At 45.1% G+C, this 25,181-nt stretch overlaps 1 protein-coding gene across 1 annotated transcript in view; it reads right to left on the minus strand.

The window, feature by feature from the left end:
* Window positions 1–11,059, minus strand: part of Micos10 (mitochondrial contact site and cristae organizing system subunit 10) — a 30,400-nt gene extending 19,341 nt beyond the window's left edge. The window contains exon 1 of the mRNA XM_028875283.2: window positions 10,900–11,059. Within this exon, the coding sequence (XP_028731116.1) occupies window positions 10,900–10,963 (64 nt within the window). The 5' untranslated portion in view covers window positions 10,964–11,059. The remainder of the gene's footprint in view (window positions 1–10,899) is intronic.
* Between the last annotated feature and the right edge of the window lie 14,122 nt (window positions 11,060–25,181).

The following is a 25,181-nucleotide window of genomic DNA, read 5'->3' on the forward strand; positions in this document are numbered from 1 at the left end:
CAGTTTGTTGAAAAGATTTTCCTCTCCCCATTAAACTGTGTGTGTTAAAAATGAACTGGCCACACACACATTCTTGGCCTATTTTAGACTCTGTACTACTCTGTGTATATCCTTCCTCCAATACCACCCTGCTTTGTACTTAAGCAGAGTAATTAAGTCCTCAGCTCTGTTCTTGTTAAAAATTACTCTGCTAACACCTATAATCCCAGTACCTGGGGTCAAGGGCTGAGAAGATCACTCCAAGTTCAAGGCCAGCATGGACTACAACGAGACTGTCTAAAAACAAACAAAACAACAACAAAAACCCCTTTGTGAATCTTAACTGTTTATAATTTTGCATAGATTATTTTCTTATTTTAATTTTGGATTTATTTTATGTGTATAAAGTTTTGCCTGCATGCAAGTATGAGTACCACATGCATGCCTAGTGCCCAGAGAGGTTAGAAGAAGGGGTTGGGTCCCCTGTAACTAAAGTTATGGATGGTTTTGAGCCACCATGTGGGTGCTGGGAATGAAACCCAAGTCTTCTGTAGGAGTAGCCAGCTGCCCTTAACCACGTCTCTCTAGTTCCTCATACATATTTTAAAGTCAGGAAGTGCAGCTTAATGATATAACACAGATGCAGCAAGCATGCACCATGCATGGCCTAGGATTTGCTCACAGCACCAAAACCCAACCAACAAGTCAGCCTCTGAATCCCCATACAAGCCTTAAACCTTAGTTCTCTCACTAGAAAAACAAAAACCAAAACCAATCCTAGCAGGGTGTGGTGGTGCATGCCAGTGACCCCAGCACTTGGGGAGACTGAAACAGGGAAAAGTGAGTTAGAGGTCAACATAGACTCTCTCACAGGTGAGCCACAGCTAGAGTAAGACCCTTTCTCAAAGGAGAAGATATTATTAACCTCCCTGTTTCTAGTAAAAAGGAGGAGGAGGAAGAGGAAGAGGAGGAGCAGCAGCAGCAGCAGCAACCAGGTAACGTGTCGGTGTAGCAGACATGGCAGCAGCCAGCAAGCGTCCTGTACTGTCAGCGGCTTCTCCCTCTCTTGGTCTCAGATGAGCTCCAGTGGAGCAATGCCCTAACTGTACCAGGGGGTCAACAGCCACGGTAAAAATATTACCACACCAAACAACTTCTATAAGTAAATATTTAAATTTTTACTTGGACTCAATCCTGAAATACACTTGCCAAAGAAAGCAATTCAGCATATTTACTAATAAACTGTTTCAGGCCACATTTCAGGAAAGCATAAAACCACAGCAGAACACAATTTAAATGTTTTCAAGTCCCATATAGCGCCTAATTACATTATTCTGTAATGCCCGCAGGCAATTCTCCAAGAGGATCACAATGTCCATGAGTTGTACTGCTGCTGCAAACAGAAAAGTCTGTTCACACTGCTCTGAAAACCACGCAGCAAACAAAGCATGACTATTCAACAATTAACATGGACTAATTCGAAACCTGAACTCGACAGAACCAAGAGCCTTTCAAGTATTTAGTTTAGCCTGACTGATACTACTCCATGGCATCAGCTTACAAACTTGGGGTACATAAAGGCACTCCCTGGTGAGCCACCAATGCTATGGTAACCCAAACTCATCAGATGAACTGGTACTTTAAGAAAAACATGAATCTGCTTTCTTTCTTTTTCCATGACTTCATTCAACGACCTCCTTCAGTAAAATGTTTAGTAAACAGCTTTAAACAATCAATCTAAGTAGACTTGATTACTGGCTCTGCCGGCTAAATGAGAAGCAGGTCAGGCTGAATCCGTAGTGTCCTGCTTTCCTAGCAAGGGAAAGACAAGGCCAAACCCTCTGTTTTCACGAACAAAACAAGGGCAACTTCCACCTCTGACTGAGCTGCAGATGACCCACTCCAGCCATGCCACATGCCACCAACAGCCACATACAGGTTTAGTGCACTGTCTTAGGTCAACCTGCCATCCGTGGACTCCTGCCCCTGAGTTCTGCTGTTCACCTCATCCTCTCAGCCGGATTTTACCTTAACACACTAACCCATATCCTCATTTTCCTTTTGCCCCCACCCCAACCCCCTGCCAATTTGTTCTTGTGTGCTTGAGAGTGATTTCTCTGAAATCTGAAATTCTACTATGTCCCTCTTAAGGCTCAACAGTCAATGAATTTCCTCAGTGTTAATTAAGCTGAGCTGCCACACAATCTGGCGATTCCACTCCTAGGTACACACCCAAGAGAAAGGGAAACCTTTGTCCACATAAACCTTGTCACTTAATCATAGCAACATTATTCAGAACAGCCAAAAGTATTTACAGGATTGTGGGGGACAGCTCTGTGTGTGAAAGCACTTGCTGCTCACTCAAATCTGGTGACCCAAATTCTGGTGGCTGACACCCAGGTAAAAAGCTGGACATGGCTGGCATTCCTTTGGCAAGATAGGATACAGAGGCGGGAGAATGGCCCAAAAGCCAGCAGGCCAGCAAGTCTGGCTTCCAGTGAGGTGGCAGAAGTAAGAGAGATTCTGCTTCAAATCAAGATGAAGGAGAACCACCTCCTGAAAGTTGTCCTCTGATTTCTATATGCACTCAGTGTTGCCCACATTCTCACACACAGTACGAACAACTTTAGTGAATAAACAACAGATGATCTGCCTCACTACTACATATCATTTGTAACAAAAAATAATGATGCCGGGCCGGTATGGCACACGCCTTTAATCCCAGCACTCTGGAGGCAGAGGCAGGTGGATCTCTTGTGAGTTCCAGGACAGGCTCCAAAGCTACACAGAGAAACCCTGTTTCGAAAAAAACAAAAGAAAAAAAAATGAAATATTGGCACATACAACATGGATGTACTGTGACAACATTAAGCTAGGCTGGAAACATGGCTCAGTGGTTAAGAGTGTGTGCTGCTCTCATACAGGACCCAAGTTCCCAGCACCGCATCAGGCTGCTCTGTCACCTGTAACCCCAGGCCCTCCCCCCCCTCACATAAACACATACACTTAAAAATTAAATTAAGTGAAATACCACAGACACCAAAGACCACATGTTGTGTTATGTTTCTGTTTAAAGACAAGAGTCTTACACTGTAGCTTAGGCTGGCCTTGAACCCCAACCAACCTTCCAGACTCTGCCACGTGAGTATTGAGTACCGGCATGAGCCCCCACACCCTCTGCCACATGTGTATATTTTCACTTTGCACAATGTCTGGAACAGCTGCAGGGCTAGGGGCTCCGACTGGGAGCAACCGTGTCGGGGTTTCTGTGGCAGGAACAAATACTCTGAAGTGAGACCGAGAATGGTCGCACAAGTCTGTGAATAAATACTTCAAACGGAATTAACAGTGCCCGAAATACACCGCAACAAAGCAGGTTTGGGTTTTTGGTTTGGGGTGTTTTGTTTTTAGAGACAGGGTTTCCCTGTGTAACAGCCCTCACTGTCCTGAAACTCACTTTGTAAACCAGGCTGCCTCTGCTGCCCAAGCACTGGAAATCCAAACTTTTTAATATGTGTAGAGACTCCCCTCAACTACCTCCTCCCTTCTACCTTTCTTGTCTCAATTCTGATCCCTCCCCCCACATGAGCTCTTTAACACACTTCCCATGCCTCTGCCATTAATAAACAGTAGCCCCAAGTACGGGCTTAGGGAAGCAGACAAAAGGGGTTGAACACACTATGCAGCCAGAGCTCTCAGCCCCTTTGGGCCCCCATGTCCTCATGGGGGAAATGTGAAGAATGCCCTCCCTTCCAGAGAGCAGGAGCTGAGGAAGACAGCATGCTGAGTGCAGTTAAGAGCTGTCACTGCTGCCACCCCATCATCCTGGAGTGACCCAGACTGACTGACTTTCTTTCTTTCTTTTTCTTTTCCCTCGTTTTTTCCCCCGGAGACAAGGCTTCTCTGTCTGCCCTGGAACTCACTCTGTAGACCAGGCTGGCTTCAAATTTAGAGATCTGCCTGCCCCTGCCTCCCGAGTGCTGGGATTAAAGGCGTGTGCCACCACTGCTCGGCTCAGAGTTTCTCCCCTCTATGGCAGAGGACAGCTTCTAAGACCTGGAACCCTCCTTCTACCCTCTGAGTCTACATATTCTCAAGATAGAAAAGGTCACTCTCTTCTTTCCCAGAACCTGAATATGTGTGCACCACACTCCACTCCCAGAGCTTATCACAGTAACTAGTGTTAAACTATCCGAGGAAGTATTCTCTATTTTATTCTAGTGACAGAATCTCATTCTGTAGCCTACTAGGCTGGCCTTGAAGGTCCATATACACATGGACATGCACCAACACACATGCACACAAAGAAAGCGAACAATCCCTATGCAGCCCAGAGTAGTAAATAGAAACTGAGGGCACCAGCTCTGCAGAGACCAGAACAATCAGGCCTCCTCCAATTGGGGTACTCTGCCTTCCATGCCCACTAACAAAGACTGTGTGCCTTAGCTGAGTGGTGGTACACCCTCTAATCCCAGCACTGAGGAGGCAGAGCAGGCCGATCTATGTGATGAGGCTAGCCTGGTCTACACAGTGAGTTCCAGGACAGCCTGGGCTACACAGAGAAACCCAGTCTCAAAAAAAAAAAAAAAGGAAACAAGTGTGTGCCCTTTCCTGCTGTCACACTGGGGTGTGCACAGGCTGAACCACTCGGACATGAAGGAAAAGCAGCAGCACAGCCCTTCGACTGAGAGGACAAGGAGAACCAGAGCATCCCAGAAATCTGATAAAACTTAAAAATCAATGCATAAAATTAGCAAAACCATTAATGACGTATTCACATATAACTAATGGAACATGCCATTCATAAAATGTAATATTCTTCACTCCTTTTTAATTTCCTGCAATAAAGCTCTGGCACTTCTCTTAAAGCAATATCACTTGTTTAAATACCAAGTGCTCTCTGCTCTACGCTCTCACTCGGCCTCTCCCAAATAGTTCTTACACCACTTTTTATTTTCTTTGTTTGAAATAAGGTCTTGAATTTGGCCTTGGCTAGCTTGGAAATCACTATGCAGACCAGCCTGGACTTGAACTTGCAGGAATCCTCCTGCCTTTGCCTCTCAGGCTTTAACACTACTTTAATGCTAAGATCTCTTGACTATAACTTATGCTCCACAAGGAAATAAAAGTTGGTTTAAAAAAAAAAAAAAAGCTGTCCCCCTCCCCATGGAAATTGGTGGCTCATGCTTTTAATCCCAGCACTCTTGAGGCAGAGGCAGGCAGATCTCTGAGTCCCAGGCCAACCTGCACCCAGAGAAACCTTGTCTCAAAAAACAAACAGAAAAACAAACAGAACAAAACAAAACAAAACTCCCCAAGAGTTTAAAGACACATGATCAAGTATGTGAACTAGCAAAAATTCACATAAAATAGTTGACTTTTTAATTTAAATGCTAATTGATTCAGTTAATAAATATACTCTGAATCTCAGATATGGGCAGAGAACATGGGCTTCAAAATTCTCAGCAATACATGCCATTCACTTAACAACTACTGTGTCGCTCACCAAAAATCAAGTTTAGAAACAAACTGCAAACTTCATATGGCAATACCCACTCCTAGGGAAAAATACTTTGACCTCAGCAAACAGGACACTGAAGAACTTCCTAAGTACCAATAGGGTTGTCAGCACAAACAACATCATATTTATGGGTGAGCACGACCTAAGAGGAGGGTAAAATGTGAGGCGGGAGTGTAGTCTGCCAGAGACTATGTTTAACATGCTCTAGGGCCTGAGTTTGATCCCCAGCAATACAAATGGTGTGGGGGTGAGGGGTACAGGAGACAAAAGGAAAAGAATACGGGTTGTTGAGGAAATGTGCAAAATTGATGTAATGAGCAAGGAGCTGTCTGTCTGTCCCTTGGTACCTTCTGTCCAAAGTCAGGGAGTCATGCCAGATAATCTATAAATTACCTATTCTTCAACACTAACTGAAACAAGATAAATAGGTAGTTTAACAGGGATTAACAGGGTAGATTAACAGAATTAACAGGGGAAACAACTGTTTCTCTTGGGGTCTAGAGAGACAGCTCAGTGGTTAAGAATGCTTGCTGTTCTTGCAGAGGACCTGGATTTGGTTCCCAGCACCCAAGTAGGTGGCTCACAAATGCTTCAAACTCCAGCTTAGTGGGTCCAACACTGTCTTCTGTCCTCTGTGGATAGCCACACTCAGTAGTCCATAAAGGTAGACACAAACACAAAAAATAAATCTTTTTTAAAAGGGGTGGAGTGTGGTGGGGCTGTAGTTGGTGCTGCATTAGTCTGTACATCCAGGTGCAGTACCCAAGGTGGTCAGAAGGGGGCATCAGATCCCTTAGAGCGGGAGTTAGAGGTGGTTGTGAGCTGTGATGGAGGTGTTGGGAACCAACTCAGGTCCTCTGAAAGAGCAGTAAGTGCTCTTGACTGCTGAGCCCATCTCTAGCCTGAAGAACGCTTCTTTTTTTCTAGACAAGGTTTCTCTCGCTCTGTAGACTAGACTGGCTTCACAACTCACAGAGATCTGCCTGCCTCTGTCTTTCATGTGCTGAGATTAAAGGTGTGTGCCACCATTGTCTGGCTAAGAACACTTCTTAAAGTGCCCAGTTGTACAACACTTGTAATAAAAAATAGTCCTCTTGTGGCTGGGGGTACAGCTCAGAGTTAAAATGCAAGGTCCTGGATTCCATCCCCAGCACTGAGAGGGGCTCACAATGGCTTCCATCCAATCACGGTGGCTTCTCTGCAGTCTGCAGAGCCAGAGCAAAATCATCAAACAGACCTAACTGAAAACTGCAGTGACTGTTTCTCCCAGCCTGCATCTTACTCCACATCTCAGTGCAAACTATCACTCCCTGAGGCTCCATCTCCTTTCTCAAGTGCTAGGAAAGCACTTGGTGAGGAGACTCAGAGAGAGCCCAACACCTCTGGGAACTTATAGGAACTGGAAGAAGAGAGCTACAGGAGAGCACCGTTCTTCAGTCTGGGGACCCCGGGCTCCTGTCCCTTACATTTCTGCTCTTTCTCTAAGCCCATTTGTCAGTGGGTCAGCCCACTAGAGTCTCAACTCTGGTGCTCCCTCAAACCTGAAAGCCTGTTCTCAAGTGTTACTGGATCATGCTCAAACCCAACCATTAGAAGTGACTGAAACCATGGCCTGTCCTCACTGTGGTCTGGTATGCACTGGGATGTACAATCAGTTCTGTCTTGTGACTTAGTGTGATGAGGCTCATCTGCACCCCTTCAGCTTACTTCCAAATGCTGATCAAGCACTTTACCAGTGGACCAGGGAGAAGGCTCAGTGGGTAAACATGCTCGCTGCCAAGCCTGGTGACCTGAGTTAGAACCCCAGGATCCACACTGTGAAGGACATAACTGAAGCCTACAAGTTGTCCCACTGACCTCCACATGCACACCATGGCAGGAACAAACACACACAAAATAAAAATTTAAATTTAAAAAAAAAAATTACCATGAAGGAAAATTCCAGTCTTGGTGCTATCCTTCTAAGAAATGCAGACAAGCTAATCAGATGAGAAAGAGGAGAGACAATCACCTTGACCGAGTTCCTACTCTACAACTGGCTTAAGAAATGTTTTCATATGCTTAAAATATCCACTTATAGCCGGGTGTGGTGGCTTACACCTGTAAACCCGGTTGTTGTTGTTTTTTTTTTTTTGGGGGGGGGGTGGAAGAGGCAGGTGACTTGGAGGCCAGGCGGCCAGCCTTGTCTACAAAGCCAGTTCCAGGACAGCTACAGCTGTTACACAGAGAAACCTTGTATAGAAAAACCAACAACAAAACCCTACTCACGTAGTCGCGGTCTAGAGGACCTGGTAGTGCTGAGGAGCTGAGGCAGGATTAGAAGGAGAATCAGAAAGGTCAGTAATTCAAGGCTCCATTACATTTCCAGTTTGAGGACAGTCTCAAAAAAAGTATTTAACTTAAAAGTAAAAACAAAATACTACCCAAATGCAAGCCATTGTGCAATGGTCTCTCACTGGAGGGCTCTGCCACTCTAGTCAATTTAGAGGCTCTCCAGCAGAAACTACGTCACTCTCGGTGCCCACTCTCATCTGCTCTCGACACTGTCTAGCCTCACTTCACTATTCTGCTTCTGTCCACCCCCTCCTCCAGCAGCACCAAACTCACCTCAGCTGCTACCACCTCAGACAGCCTGCAGCATCAACACTCACATACCACCATGTCCTGCTTAGGTACCTGCAGTCCGTGCTAAGGATTTACAGCTTTCTCCTGCAGGTTTCTGTGAAGGCGGGTGTTTGGTTTTGGGACCGGGTCTACCTATACAGCCCAGGCTGACATCAATCTGGACAAAATCCATCTTCCTCTGCCTCTTGTGCTGGGACCAAAAGTGTGTGCCATTATGCCCACTTTCTCCAGGTTTCTTTACCCTTGGTTTTGTTTTGTTTTGTTTGTTTTTCAAGACAGAGTTTCTCTGTTTAACAGCCCAGGCTGGCCTGGAACTCACTGTCATCTGCCCGCCTCTGTCTCCAGAGTGCTGAGGCTAAAGGGGGGCAGCCAAGTTTTCTCATCCTTTTAGGTTGATCTACATTCGGGGTTGAGGAATAGATTTTAACAAAAGCAAAGGAAAAAAAAATTAGTGAGGATGAGGGAGAAAATGAGTGACTAAACCTTGTCTCTGCAGACAAAGAGCATTCTAAACTCCTTATCGTACTGTTTAGGGACTATGCTGGTATATAAATCTCCTCTCTCAAATTACAAACCATTAAAAATAATTGTTTATTTTCTTTTTGTTTTTTGTTTGTTTGTTTGTTTCCTCGAGACAGGTTTCTTTTGTATAGTCCTGGAAAAATAATATTCTGGGCTAGAGAGAGGGCTAAGTGGTTCACAGCACTTGCTGCTCTTGCAGAAGACCCAGGTTCAATTCTCAAGTCTCACAACTGTCTGTAACTCCAGCTCTAGCAGATCCACACCCTCTTCTGACCTCTTCCGGTAGCAGACATGTACATGATGCACAAGACATGCACGCAGGCAAATCACTCATGCACAGTAAGTATAACATTTTTGGCCACTTCCAAAATAACTCATTTCTAATAATAACCCAGCCCATTTAGCCCTCCGAAGCCCTCTAAGATAGTAACGGTTACTGACAATTTAAAATGAGGAAATAGGGGTAGGGTCATTAGCTAACTTGCCCCTTGTGGGGAAACTGGTTAGGGCTAAATCTGGGAGTAAAAAAGTAACTGATAAAATCTTCCATGTATTGACTCATCCTGAATAATTTTTTGAGACAGGGTTTCTCCATGTAGTTTTGGTGCCTTTCCTGGATTTCACTCACTTTGCAGACCAGGATGATCTCGAACTCACAGAGATCTGCCTGGCTCTGCCTCCCAAGTGCTGGGATTAAAGGCATGCCAGACGGCTGCCAGGCTCATCCTGAATAATTTCTACACTACACTCTTCTGGGGTTCAGGGAACAACGGTGAGAAAAACAGAAATTCTTAAGCTTAGAACTTCACTAAGCTTAAGATTTTATTCTTTCCTGATATCTTCATCTAAGGATACAATCCTAAATTCTTTTAAATAGATTTCCATGCACTAGGTATAAAATATAAACCTATGTGTGACAACACACACCTTTACTCCCAGCATTCAGGAGGCAGAAACCGGCAGATCTGTTAGTCTGAGGCCAGCTAGAGCCTGTCTCAAAGAAAAAACAATTTAATTTGCAACAATGAATGTTAGTATAGAAGAAAGAGTCTTGGGGGACTGGGGAGGTAGATGGCTCAGTAGGTAAAGCCCTTCCCTTAAAAGCATGAGGACTTGAGCTCGAATCCTCAGCACCCAAGCAAAAATTCTCCTACTGGGAGGGAGAGACAGGCAATAAAAAAAGCTCAATTGGCAAATTGTTAAGTTCCAATTTCTGAGATCCCCTTTCAAAACAGAAGGTTCACACCTTTAATCCCAGCACTCCCGAGGCAGTAGCAGAGGTCTCATGAGTTTAAGGCTAACCTGGTCAACAAAGCTTTCCAGGCCAGCCAGGGCTACATACTAAGATCCCGTCTCAATAAAGAAATAAAGGTAAAGCTGAGCTACTGAGGAAGGCACCCACATCGACCTCTGACCTACATATGTGACACAGGTGACATGCACGCGCGCACACAAGCACACACATGAGAAACATGCAGAGGAGGATCAGCAGCCATCCCGAGACCCAGAGCCAGAAATCCTAGGGGAATATCTAAATTTATGCCACATATTAGCAATGAGATTCCAGGCAAACTGCTTCACTTGGAGTCACAACGTGGGAAAACACTCACGCCTAGTTTTAAGCAGCACGACTAACATCTGTAGCACGCTAAGTGGGATTCCCTCGGTGTTCCTTCCCCAACCCCATGACCTCATAAAGTGTTTCGTCACAGAACGCGTGTGGAAAAGACAACCTGGAGTAACAAGGAGGCCTGCAGTGACCACGATCTTACTGTCTGGGGCAGTTCTTCCGGAGCATCACCACTGTCTCCGATTTCAGACCCGAGAGAGTCAGATTCAGATAAATGAGATCCCGCGTGACAGCAATTCCCACCGCGGCCCCGCGGAGGCTATAGAACGCCCCAATGACCTTCTTCCGAAGGCAGCTTTCTCCCGCCGGGGAGCAGGGTGGGCTGCCCCTGCCAGGGGACGTGTGCCATGGAGTGGCAGAGCTCCCCGGCGCCTCCCGCACTCCTGCCCACTCCCCGAGCGCCGCTTCGCCCCCGAGCCTGCACTTCCTTCTACCCCGGAGCTCGCCCGCGCCCTTCCGCCAGCCGGCCCCGCCGCCCGGGGTTGACAGTCACCTGTCGGCGGCCCGCAGCTCAGAGCGCACCGCGGGGCGGCCGCAGGCCGCGGCCTGACCCCTGCGGCTTTCCGTCCGCGCGCAGGCCGCTCGGCTCCGGGCAGGGCCTACCAGAGAGAGACGCGCTCACCTAGCTTCACCACCGCGTCGGCCATGCACCGGTCCCACTTTCTGCCCAGGTCGGACTCCGACATGTTCCCCTCCGGTAACTCCAGGGCTCCTCACGGCCGGCCCCCGCGCTCCGACGGATCACTACTCTCGCGAGAGCCGGCCGCCGCCGTAGGCTTCCGGCAGGAGCCGGCGCTCCAGATCTCGCGAGATCACGTGTGTCTTCCGTCTCTTCCGGTTTCCTACGCTCTGTCGTCAAGGTGACAGGTTGCCGGGAAGCCTGAGGTGACCCTGACCTTGGAGATACACGGAAAGGTGGCGAAGACTGACAGCTTCCTGATTAATATCTAGAGTCCAGAAGGACGTTCCTCGCCTGAGTTTCATATTTGTATATATTTTGGTCATTTCCATCCCCGTCACCCTCTCATCCCACATCCCATACCCCCTGAACCCTTTCTTTTTTTTTGGTTTTTGTTGTTTTTTCCGAGACAGGGTTTCTCTGTGTAGCTTTGCGCCTTTCCTGGGACTCACTTGGTAGTCCAGGCTGGCCTCGAACTCACAGAGATCCACCTGCCTCTGCCTCCCGAGTGATGGGATTAAAGGCGTACGCCACCACCGCCCGGCCCCTGAACCCTTAACAAGCCCCCCTCCCCACCCCACCCCCCTTTTTTAATAGGACCCACAGAGGGTTTTTTGTTGTTTTCGAGACAGGGTTTCTCAGTGTAACCGCCCTGACTGTGCTGGGACTCGCTTTGTAGACCAGGCTGGCCTTAAACTCACGTAGATCTGCTTGTCTTTGCCTTCCAAGTGCTGGAATAAAGCCGTGCATCACCACGGACTAGCCAGGACCCACTGAGTTTAATTAGGGTAGTTTGCATGGCCATGGTGGGGCATTATTTATTGGGACATGAACAATTTACAAATGATTTTTTTAATAGATTTTATTTGGTTTTGTTTTTTGGAGACAGGGATTCTTGAAAAACCACTGCCCGGCCTTTAATAGATTTAAAAAAAAAAAAAAAACACTGTTGAGCCTCAACCCAAATGTCCCTGCCTCCTCACCTTCCTTGTTTCCTTCTCTCATAACTGCATGTTGCCACCCTTCCCTAATTTTGACAGTTTCCTCCAGGCCTCTCTTTTGTTTTCCTACCTGTTTAGAATGTTCATTCTCACACCTCCATCTAAGCATTTTCACGCCAATCAGTGCTTCTCAACGTGGGGGTCATGACCCCTGGGGGGGGACTCACATATCAAATATCCTGCATATCATATTAACATTACGATTCATAACAGTCGCAAAATTATAGTTATGAAGTAGCAACACAATGAAATAATCTTATGGTCAGCCGTCACCACAACATGCGTGAAGGGGAGGAAGGAAATAAAAAGGAAGGACCTGACTGTTCCTAAATATGATGGAGGAGGAGGTTTATTGTAGATAAAAGGGAGAGCATAGGCAGAGGCAGGGACATCTGGGAGAGTCCAGAGTGAACATGTGAGAAGGAGGGGGGAGGGGAGAAAGCAAGAGAGGAGCTGCCGAGGGGCGGCCTGGGCCAAGACACTGGCCAAGAGACCAGGAGGGTAGACCAAAAGAACCAGGTAATCAAAATTGCTGGATTATATAGGGAAGGGCAGCCCCCCCCCACACCCGGAGTTTAGAGCAGGGGTAAGGTATGCCAGCCATACCCTGAGGGATGCTGGGAGAACCTGGCAGCCAGGCCCACTTTGATATATTAAATAGGCACCTCAGCCGTTTGTCCCAAGTTTGAGACCTAACAATGAGGAACTGTATTAAAGGGTTGCAGCATTCGGAAGGTTGAGAACCACCCTTCTAAATTGTGTGAAGCTCTGTTGTGTATTGCTCCAGATGACATGTCTACCCCATTCATATGAGTGTGTAAGAAACATTAAGTATCAGTCTTTTCTATCAAACACTGGAAAACTTGTATTTACAAAGAGGAATTAAAATTTTAAAACCCCACCCCAACCTAATAAAACCTTGTTTACACAAAAGCACTGTTGCATGCTCACAACTAAAGTGACCATCCCCTTCCTCTGCCCTTCATTACCCTTTTCAAATTAATTGAAAGCTAGCCAGTCACAAAAGGCTGTGAGGTCAGACCCCAGCCAATGGAGTTAGGATAAAAAACAAGTGCACTCAGGAGATCACTTCCTAAATACAACACCAGTAGCACAGACCCTGAGCACAACAATTAATAAATGGGACCTCCAGAAACTGAGTAGCTTTTGTAGAGCAAAGGACACGGTCAATAAGACAAAAAGACAGCCTACAGAATGGGAAAAGATCTTTACCAACCCCAAATCTGACAGAGGGCTGATCTCCAAAGTATATTTAAAAAAAAAAAAAAAACTCAAGAAATGACATCAAAAAACCGAACAATCCAATTAAAAACTAGGTTACAGAACTAAACAGAGAATTCTCAAAAGAAGAATCTCAAATGGCTGAAAGACATTTAAGAAAATACTCAACATCCTTAGTCATTAGAGAAATGCAAATCAAAATGACTCTGAGGTACCACCTTACACCTGTCAGAATGGCTAAGATCAAAAACACTGATGACAGTCTATGTTGGAGAGGATGCAGAGCAAGGGGAACACTCCTCCACTGTTGGTGGGAATGTAAACTTGTACAACCACCGTGGAAATCAGTATGGCGGGTTCTCAGAAAATTGGTAATCAACCTACCTCAATACCCAGCCATACCACTCTTGGGCACATACCCAAGGAATGCTCAGTCATACCACAAGGACACATGCTCGACTATGTTCATAGCAGCATTATTTGTAATAGCCAGAACCTGGAAACAACCTAGATGCCCATCAATTGAAGAACGGATCAAGAAAATGTGGTACATATACACAATAGAGTACTCGGCAGAGAAAAACAATGACATCATGAAATTTGCAGGCAAATGGATGGAACTAGCAAATTACCATCCTGAGTGAGGTAACCCAGACTCAGAAGGACAAACATGGTATGTATTCGATCATAAGTGGATACTAGATACAAAGCAAAGAACAATCAGACTGCAACCCACAGATCCAGGGAGGCTACCTAGCAGGGGAGACCCTAAGATGACTGCGGCTTATAGTAAGTTTTGGTTTTGCCCAAGCACTGGGCAAGCTTCAGGGAAACATTTCACTATTAGGATAAGAATTTGTACTGTATCAAGCTGATGAAAGAAAATGCTGGCCATACTTTCAGGAAGGGAGGCTAAAATCTTTTTAGATTATGGATTAGCCCAAGGAAAAAATGTCTGCTGTAAATCAAATAGTGAAGGGGAAGATGAATAGGAATCTCACTTACACAACTTAAGTAAAACATAGCTCTCTGAACAGATGAAGATAGGTTTCTTCTGTATGCCAGAATCTAATCAATACTTATAGGTATAATTCAGGTATCATTTGACTTAAAAGGGCTTATTGGGAAATGTTATCATTTTTACTATTTTCTACAGAGAAAATATTTTGCTGTTTAAAATAACCCTGGACTTTTTAATTATAACCTGTTTTTATGTTCAGGCTGAGTATTATTTCTCCTGCAGTTGTACATAAAATGTTTTTACATTTAAAAAAGGGGGGACAAATACTATAGAATTGTATTACATGAAATATATTGAATATGCAAATTCATAGAGACAGAAAGATTAGACGTTATCTCGAGACAGAGAAGAAAGGAATAGAGAGCAATGATTTCCTAAGTACAGAATCTCTTTTATGTGATGGAAAAGCCCCCCCAAAAATGGACAGTAGCATCAGGACATAATATCATGAATGTAATAAATCAATATAATTAATGTAATTAATGAATATCATAAAGATAGTTATTGAATGAATACTGTGAATGTAATCAATGAATACCACAAATGTGATTAATATGAGTATAATTAATGAATATCATGAGTGTAATTAAAAAAGAAAAAACAAAAAGAATTAGAAGATGGCTCAGGGGGTCAAGGCACCCTGCACCAGGCCTGACCACATGAATTTGAGCACCGACTCCAGCCAATTGTCCTATGACCTACATACATATACCATGGGACACCCCACACACACACACACACACGCTATAAATGTAATAAAAATGTAAAGAAAGGGCTGCCACACAAGTGGGTAGACAAGCTTGCTGTGCAACCCTTACGAACTGAGTTTGACATAAGGTCTGCGATGGAAGGAGAGAATGGTCAGATCCAAAAGAAACTCGGGACAAAGGGCTGACTGTGGTGCCACATACCAAATAAAGTGTATGCACCTCTCCAGGCTCACACAGTTCCTGTGGCTCCTCTCAGCTCTTCTCACCTGCCCCCTACCCTAAACCTCTCCAGCACACTGGCTTCGCCTCCCTTCCCCCAGCTTCTTCCTATACAACCCTGCCATTTGGCCACTCGCTCTCTTTGCTCTCTTGGTTCTCTCGCTCTCAGCTCCCTGGTCTCTCTTGCCCCTCTCCCTCTCTCCTCTCTCTCCTCTCACGGCTTGGTTCAGTCTACTGGCCGGCCATGTTTAGACCACTACTTTCTCTCTTTGGTCTGGACTCTTCTAGATAGCTCTGGCTGTATTTTCCCTCATATCCAGAATAAAAATCTTACCCTCAACCATACCTAGGAGCAGTTATGTCCTCATTTCATTCAAGAATTGACTCCTGAAAATTGTCCTCTGAGCTCTACATGTGTACCAGGGTATAGGCTTCCCTACACACACATTAAGGCTACTGAGACAGCTCAGCAATGAAAGGCACTTGCCACCAACCCTAACGACCTGAGTTGTCAAGAGACCCTGTGTGGTGATGGTTTGAAAGGAAATGGCCCCCAAAAGGAATGGCACTTTTAGGAAGTGTGGCCTTGTTTGAGGAAGGGGGGCGGGCTCTGAGGTCTCTTTTGCTCAAGCTCCCCTTAGTGTGACCATCAGTTGATTTCCTGTTGCCTGCAAGATGTAGGACTCTCAGCTCCAGCACCACATTTGTCTGCACACTGCCATGCACCCTGTCACTGATAATAATGGGCTAAACCTCTGAAACTGTGAGCCACCCCAATTAAATGTTTTACTTTATAAGAGTTACCATGGTCATGGTGTCTCTTCACAGCAATAGAAACCCTAACTAAGACAGCCTATCTCAAGGAAATAAAGTAAAGAGTGATTGAAGATACCTGATGGCCTCCTCTGGACCTCACATACACACACAAACACATGTGCACTGGGGTGGTTTGAATAGGAATGGCCCCCATAGGCTGATATATTTGAATGCTTGGTCTTTAGGGGTGGCACTACTTGAGAGGGATTAGAGGGCGTGGCCTTTGTTGGAGTAGCTGTCATCTTGTTGGAGGAAGTATGTCACTGGGGGATGGCTTTGTGTTCCAGAAGCCCAAGCCAGGCCAAGTCTCTCTCTCTCTTTCTCTCCTTCCTGATGTCTGTGGATCCAGATGTAGAATTCTTGGCTCTTTCTCCAGCACCACATCTGCCTGTGTACTGCCATGCTCCCCACCATGATGATAATGGACTAAACCTCTGAAACTGTAAGCAAGCCCCCCAAATAAATGCTCTTCTTTATAAGAGTCGCTGTGGTCATGGTGTGTCTTCACAGCAATAGAAACCCTAATGAAGACAATATATGTCACTGTCATCCTTTGAAAAGTTTCTTAGTTTGTGACACAAGATACTCTTAGGCTTATCTTGTGTCTCCCTGTCCAAGCTTGGGGTCGCAATCATTTTTCCAAGGACCTAAGGTACTTATTTATTTTTGAGGATCTCGCTATGTAGTCCTGGCTGGTCCAGAATGCCTCCACTGTGGGATTGAAGGTATACACCACCATGGGCAGTTAATAGTGCTTTACTTAGGAGCCTTTAAAGCAGTGGTTCTCAGCCTTCCTAAAACTGTGATCCTTTAATACAGTTCCTCATGTTGTGGTGACCCCCAACCATAAGATTATTTCTTTGCTACTTCTTTTTTATTGGTTTTTCGAGACAGGGTTTCTCTGTGTAGCTTTGTACCTTTCCTGGAACTCGCTTTGGAGACCAGGCTGGCCTCGAACTCACAGAGATCCTCCTGCCTCTGCCTCCCGAGTGCTGGGATTAAAGGTGTGCACCACCACCGCCGGGCTTCTTTGCTACTTCATAACTGTAATTTTGTTACTATTATGAACTGTAATGTAGACATCTCCTATGCCACCCCTTGGGGTTGCAACCCACCAGTCCAGAACCATTGCTTTACAGACAGTTGGAAAAATGGTATTTAGCTGTGGGTGTATCTCAGTGAAGGGAATGTCATCCTCCCCAAGTTTGAACTCTAGCGCCCACTAAAAATGGGGTAGTGGAGGCACAGAGGTCCAGAAAATGGTATTAGGGGCAAGATGTAGCCTTGATTGTCGCTACTGGTGGCCATTGAAGGCCCTGGCTCAGAACAGGGTCAAAAAATAAACATATACACTCATGTATACACAAGAGGGCTGCATATTTATCTAATTATTGTGTTTGTTGTATGTATATCTTTGAGAGTGTTCTATTGCTGTGAAGAGACCACAAGCAAGGCAACTCTTATAAAAGGAAGCATTTAATTGGGGCTAGCTTACAGTTTCAGAGGTTTAGTCCATTATTGTCACGGCAGGTGCCATGGCAGCCTGCAGACAGATATGGTGCTGGAGAAGGAGTTGAGAGTTCTACATCTTGATCAACAGGTAGCAGAAGCAACTGTGTGTCACACTGAGCACATAGCTTGAACATAAGAGACCTCACGCTCACGCCCACCCCCACAGTGACACACTTCCTCCAACAAGGCCACACCTACTCTAGCAAAGCCACACCTCCTAATAGTGCCACTCCCTATGGGGGTCATTTTCTTTCAAACCACCACACATAACTAAAAAAAAAATTTTTTTAAGTGTGTGTGTGTGTGTGTGTGTGTGTGTGTGTGTGTGTGTGTGTGCGCGCGTGTGAATATAGGTGCAGAGAAGATGCCAGGAGAAGGTGTCTGATTCCCTGGAACTGGAGTCACACACAGGTGTTTGTGAGCTGGCATGTGGGTGCCAGGAATCACACCTGGGTACTCTGTAAGAGTGGCAAGCACTCTTGCTGAGCGACTTCTCCATCGCCCCCATCCCCCTCCCACACACACACCTGGTTTTTAGATGGGCCTCCTGTGGCCCTGGCTAAGCTAGAATTCGCAATGTAGCCAAAGCTAGCCAGGAATTCCTGATCCTCCTGTCCCCACCTCCCAAATTCTGGTTTTATAGATCTGTGCTCCAAACTTAGTGAGAACAAGCTACCTCAGAGTGATCGGCTCCTAATTGCTCCTAACTGGATCCCTGAGAAAGCCCGCCACACCTGGAGCAGGTCCCCAGTTACCAGGCACTGGCTTCACAAAGAACATAGTTTGCATTTCGAGCAGGTAAAACAAACTTCTGTGGCGAAGCCGTTTCGCATCAAGACAAGCAGTATCTGAACCGAAGAAAAATTGAGAAGCCAGAGCTGTTACATAAGTAGGGTTGATTTTAATCTCACCGGTTCATCAGTTAGAAACAGTCCCTTTGTCTGACTTACTGGGTTGTAAGGTCAGAGTCATTAACAAGGGCGATTCGACTGCTTTATTGCATCGCACCTGCATAAATAAAGACACCATTGACTCCTTTCATGCTTTCCCGTCAATCAAAAGTGAATTCCTTGTTAAAGGGGACTTCACACCTTCTGTTTCACATCTTCCTTCTCCAAGACGGGTGTGTTGCATCATTGTGCTCCCTCGGGAATGCACCCAGAGTCGTGGAGCTATGCCTCACTGTTTAATTTAACCCCCTTCATATGTGTGTTTGTGGGAATACAACAAACACACAAAGTGCTGAAAAACCCGAGAATAGATTAAGGGCCAGAGAGATGGCTCGGTGGCTAAATGCTCTTCCCTTGTAAGCCTGATGATCCCCAGTAAAAAGCTGAATGTCCCATGGCCACATCTGTATTCCCAGCACTCCTGTAGCAAGGTAGCAAGATGGGAGGTAGGCAGGCGAAGGCATGTCCATTAATTTTGTTCTTTTTCTTCTTGTTTTCTTTTTTTTTTCTTTTTCTTTTTTGAGTCAGGGTCTCATACAGCCCAGTTTGACCTAGAACTTGTTAAGTAGAAGAGGATGGCCTTGGACTCATGATGCTCCTGCCTCTACCTTCCAAGTGCTGGGATTATAGGTGTGGACTACCATCCCTGGGGGCTCTGCTAAGTTATTACATTCCTGATGCTTTGCATAGTGGTTGTACATGGTAAGCATTTAATTACTAGTTCTTTAATTAATTAATATTAACAGGAATCATCTCCTTTTCTCTCTTTCTAGCCCCAGCAGCCTGTAACTCACTATGTAGACCAGGCTCTCCTTGAATTTACAGAGATCTGCCTGCCTCTGCCTCCCTGAGTCCTGGGATAAAAGGCGTGCGCCACCACACGCAGCAAAATCCTGACCCAATGCATTTTTTGTTTGTTATGTTTTATTTGTTTTTGTTTTTTTCCCAAACAGGGTTTGTCTTGTGTAACAGGCTGGTCTTGAATTCAGAGATCCACCTGTCTCCCAAGTGCTAGGGTAAAAGGCATGCACCACCACCTCCCAGCATGCCTGGCTGCTTCTTAATTTTTCCTGTTCAAAACCAGAGAAGACTTGAACTGGCACTAAACTGGTTTGCTTGGTTAGTTTTGTTTTTTTGGAGGCAGAGTCTCACGTAGCCCAGACTATGTGGTAGAGGATGACCTTGAACTCCTGATTTTCCTCCACCTCCCGAATGTGGGATTAGACCACAGAATCATCAGCTTCTAAAGTCACATCTTCGCTTGGGACATTAATGGATGGGCTCCAGAGGGTTTGTCTGTCAATCACTGAAACTCTAGGCAAATCCCTTTCCATTCTTTGCATTCTTGGGGCAGAACCTAAAGCCTCAAGAACCTAGGTAAACTCCAGGCAGTGGTGGTGCACACCTTTAATCCCAGCACTTGGGAGGCAGAGGCAGGCGGATCTCTGTGAGTTTGAGGCCAGCCTGGTCTACAGAGTGAGATCCAGGACAGGCACCAAAACTACACAGAGAAACCAAAAAAAAAAAAAAACAACAAAAAAAAAAAACCTAGGTAAGCATTCTACCACTGAGCTACAAGCCCAGCCCTTATACAAACCTTCATGTGTGGATTTGCATAGCCAAGTTTTCTTCAAGTCTCAAGCTTTCTTCACATTCTCAAAGGAACCTAATGTTTAAAGAGAGTTAAAAACACCTTGGTCCTGAGCCAAACACAGATCTTGGGCAGGATGCCAATCTCTCCAGCAGAGGGCAGTGATGCCCATAGTCACTTTGACCTTGACCTTGGTTATCAAGAATTCCTGAGGTTGAGCAAGCCTGGCCTAAGCCAAGGGCTCTAACCTTCCTTTGCTTCTCCCTGTGGGGCTGCCTTTAACATTCCATTTCTGACCCTCAGCCACACCAGAGTCCAAAACCCAGGGAACTCTTTGATTCCCCAGAGTGAACTTTGGCCAAATCACGCCTTTGTAGTTGGGACCCTTAGGGAAAGGGGTAGAAATTGTGTATGTCTCCATCTGTGTATTAGTCAGGGTTCTCTAGAGGAACAGAATTGGTAGAATGAGTCTATAGAGAGAAAGAGGATTTATTAGAATGGCTTCTAGGCTGTGGCCCAGCTAGTCCAACAATGGCTGTCTACAAACAGAATGTCCAAGAATCCAGTAAGTGTTCAGTCAATGAGACTGGATGTCTCAGCTGGTTTTCAGTATACACTGGAATCCTGAAGAAGTAGGCTCTAATTGCCATCGAAGGAATGGACTTGTTAGCAAGAGTGAGGGCAAGCAGGTAAAGAGAGAGAGCATCCTTCTTCCATATTCTTTAGACCACCAACAGAAGGGGTGACCCAGCGGGATAGTGGTAGTGTACACCTTTAATCCCAGCACTCAGGAGGCAGAGGCAGCCTACTCTACAGAGTGAGTTCCAGGACAGCCAGGGCTGTTATACAGAGAAACATTGTCTCAAAACAAAACAAAAACAAAAAAAGGGGGAGTGACCCAGATTAAAGATGGATCCTCTCACCTCAAACGATCTGGATTGGGGGCTCGAGAGCACTGGTTAAGAGCACTGGTTGTTCTTCCAGAGGTCCCAGGTTCAATTCCCAGTAACCACATGGTAGCTCACAACCAGCTATAATAGGATCTGATGTGCTCTTCTGGCTTGTAAGTAAATATGCAGAGTACTCATCTATAAAATACACATAAATAATTTAAAATACATATTAAATGTGTGTGTGTGTGTGTGTGTGTGTGTGTGTGTGTGTGTGTGTGTGTGTGAAGTGGGTCTTCCCACTTGAAATGATCTAAATAAGAAAAATCCCTTACAGGTTTACCAGTCACTTGGGTTTTAATTAATTCCAAATGCAGTCAAGTTGACAACCAAGAATAGCCATCACACCCTGGAAAGGAATTTTAGCTACACTAAGTTTCCCATCCTCAGGCCCTTTTTCCTCCATGGAGCCTCCTCTGGCTGACAGGCAGTGGGGTATACACGTTAAGTTTCAGAAGGACAGAGGGAGACAGCCACACAGATAACTGGAGAGATTCTAAAGGGCATCCAGAGGTGCGGATGCAAACATCTGGGGTCCTAGCCTTCTGGGCTCTTTAGAGGCACAAGGTGGCTGTGTACAAACCAAGCTGAGGGAAGTGCACAGAGGAGTCTTAGCCCAATCATGGGTTAAAATATTTGTTTAAAAAGATGTAGAGCACACACCTAGCATGTGCAAGGCCCTAGGTTTGATCCCCAGCACTCCATTCTCAATGTGTGCTTAGACTGAGCATGTATTCCTTGTCATTCCCTAAATAACACAGTATAAATGTTCTCATTGTATGGGGCCAACAAGATGACTAAGTGGATAAAGGTGATTGCCACAAAGTCTGATGACCAGAGTTCAATTCTCAGGACCCTAATGGTAGAGAGCAAATCCTGGTTCTCAAAAGTCATTCTCTGCTCAAAAGAAAAATTTCAAATGGCTGAAAGACATTTAAAGGAAATACTCAACATCCTTAGTCATCAGAGAAATGCAAATCAAAACGGCTCTGAGATACCACCTTACACCTGTCATAATGGCTACTATCAAAAACACTAATGACAGTCTATGTTGGAGAGGATGTGGAGCAAAGGGAACACTCCTCCACTGTTGGTGGGAGTGTAAACTTGTACAACCACTGTGGAAATCAGTATGGCAGTTTCTCAAACAGTGAAGGGAAGGTGAATAGGAATCTCACTTACACAACTTAAGTAAAACATAGCTCTCTGAACAGATGAAGATAAGTTTCTTCTGTATGCCAGAATCTAATCAATATATGTATAATTCAGCTATCATTTGGCTTAAAAGGGCTTATTGGGAAATGTTATCATTTTTACTATTTTCTACAGAGAAAATATTTTGCTGTTTAAAATAACCCTGGACTTTTGAATTATAACCTGTTTTTGTTTGTTTGTTTTTTGGTTTTTTTGTTTGTTTGTTTTTGGTTTTTGGTTTTTCGAGACAGGGTTTCTCTGTGTAGCTTTGGAGCCTGTCCTGGAACTCACTCTGTAGCCCAGGCTGGCCTCAAACTCACAGAGATCTACCTGCCTCTGCCTCCCAAGTGCTGGGATTAAAGGTGTGTGCCACCACCACCCGGCTATAACCTGTTTTTATGTTCAGGCTATCTGAGTATTATTTCTCCTGCAGTTGTACATAAAATGTTTTTACATTCAAAAAAAGGGACAAATACTATAGAATTGTATTACATGAAATATATAGAATATACAAATTCATAGAGACAGAAAGATTAGACAGTATCTCAAGACAGAGAAGAAAGGAATATAGAGCAATGATTTCCTAAGTACAGAATCTCTGTTTTGTGTGATGGAAAAGCCCCACAAATGGACAGTAGTTATCAGGACATAATATCATGAATGTAATAAATCAATGCAATTAATGTAATTAATGAATATCATAAAGATAGTTATTGAATGAATACTGTGAATGTAATCAATGAATACCACAAATGTGATTAATATCATGAGTGTAATTAAAAAAAAGTTGTTCTTTGTTCTTCACATGAGTGCTGTGGCATCTGTGCATGCACACACACAGTAAAAGGATAAATAAATGCATTAAAAATGTCACATAGTTTTTCCATTACATTAAGTATAAGCAGATCCAGAGCAGGAGGATGTGAACAGGTTACATGCTCATCTGCATTATTTTATATTAGGGAACTTAAACTTATATGAGTCTTGGTACCCACTGTTGGGGAGGTCCTGGGACTACCAATTCCCATGGATACCAAGAGGTGACTGTCTATGCTTTTTAAACCCCCATTTTTATCTCTAGCAGTGACCTCTCTCTGCTTGCTCTGCAAATCCACTGGAATGTTGACTTAGCCTGGGCTCCTTAGAAATCACAGCCTGAGGCAAAGCTTCCACACCCACGATCTATTAGAAAAGAGGGAGGAGGAAAGGAAATGAGGCAGGCAACTAGGGAATGCAAATAGAAGGTGGTCCTGGAGTCAGCCACACATGCGCAGGAAAGCATAGTTGGGCTCTCATTCACAGAAGAGCATCTCCAGAGACTCAGGGCGGAGCCACAGCACCTCTGCCTCCTACTAAAGAGAAGGTCCAGGGCCTGAGAGCGGGCTCGTTGGATAAATGCTTGCTGCTCAAGCATGAAATAAATTCAGAACTCCAGAACCCATGCAAAGCCTGATGCTCTATCACACTTCTGTAAGGCCAGTACTTTGATGGCATGGGAGATGGGAGATGGGGACAGGAGAATCTCAGAAGCTCATAGGGTAGCTAGCCTGGTGTACACAGTAGTAAACAACAGGACTCCATCTTAAATGGGTGGGAAGACTGACACTTAAGGTTACCCTTTGACCTCTGCACGCAGGTGGCACACAAACAAAAAATTAAGACAGGAAGGAAGGAGGGAGGGAGAGAGAGAGAAAGATAAAAGGGCTGGGGGAAAGGCTCAAATGGTAAAGTACCCTTGAAGGCAGGAAAATGCAGGAAAGTTCCAGTCCTTCATATAAAATGAATAGTGTTTGTGGATCACAACTTAGTCTCCTTGAGGAGACTATGGCAGGAGATTCAGGAGTTTAAGGACAGTGGCGGGTGCATGGCATGATCAGATCACTCCAAGAGGAAGCAAAATAAATCAGACACAGCCAGGTCGGGAAACGCATAGTGACCGTCACCAGAATCAGCATCAAGCAAGTACCGCTGGTAACAATGGCAAGGATGCTACGCACAGAGTGACCAGAACCAAACCGTTCAGGATCAAATGCCAAAGGGAGTGAGCTCAAGTCGGACTGGGATGAAGGGAACCTGATCTGAGATAGCAAGGACAGACTCTGTTTAACTTATTATTTATTTTGGAGACAGGGTCTCATGTAGATCAGGCTGGTCTCAAACTTGCTGTTGTAGCTGAGGATGACCTTGAACTTCTGATCCTTCCGAATCTGTCTCCTAAGCTTGTATGCTTGCACCACTACATCCCTTTTATGTAGTTCTGGGAATTGAACGTGAGGCTCACAGGCACTTTACCAGCTGACCTAAGTATACCCAGCCCCACACGACATCATTGAGATTTTCTCTAAAATGAGACAAAGAGAAGCGGCAGTAGTGTGGGAAGAGGAGGGGTCCACAGAGGGCTTGTTTTGCTTGGGAGAAATAATCACTTGTGTTTGCACGGGCAGGGGAATGATTCAGCGGAGGTGGTAGAGACAATAATGATGGTGGTGGTAGTGATGAGTGAGACAGAGGAGGAAAAAAGGAGGGAGGGAGGGAGGAAAAAAGAGGGGAGTCTGGAAATTCCCAGAAGAAACACTGAGATTTGAGGTCTGGGGACCTGGAGGCAGGAGGTTTGTTTTTGAGGCAAAGGGAATTCTAGACATCTGGAATCTCCTCTCCATGGCTGCTTGCATCTCTAGGGCCCAACTTTTAAAGTTGAATGCTTACTTTTTGATGTGGTTACAATCCCCAGCCTGCAATATGTTCCCAAGAGTATTTAATTAAATGGGAATCTGGTATGCATCTGTGACTAATTAATGCTGATCAAAAACAATTAAATATTAAATGTCAGTGCCGTTACCTGGTTCCTCACCAATAATTGCAAAAGGCTGAATGTAATTATCAAGTCCTGACCCCATGGGAACCAAATTCACGTTAAAACAATGAAAGACTAAAGCAGGGCTAATGAAAGGGTGGGCTTTGTGAATTTAAGAATGTACCTTGGGGTGGGGGGATAGATCAGTGGCAAAGCAATTACCTA

The sequence above is a fragment of the Peromyscus leucopus genome, chromosome 2, assembly GCF_004664715.2.
Source record: "Peromyscus leucopus breed LL Stock chromosome 2, UCI_PerLeu_2.1, whole genome shotgun sequence".
Taxonomy (NCBI): domain Eukaryota; kingdom Metazoa; phylum Chordata; class Mammalia; order Rodentia; family Cricetidae; genus Peromyscus; species Peromyscus leucopus.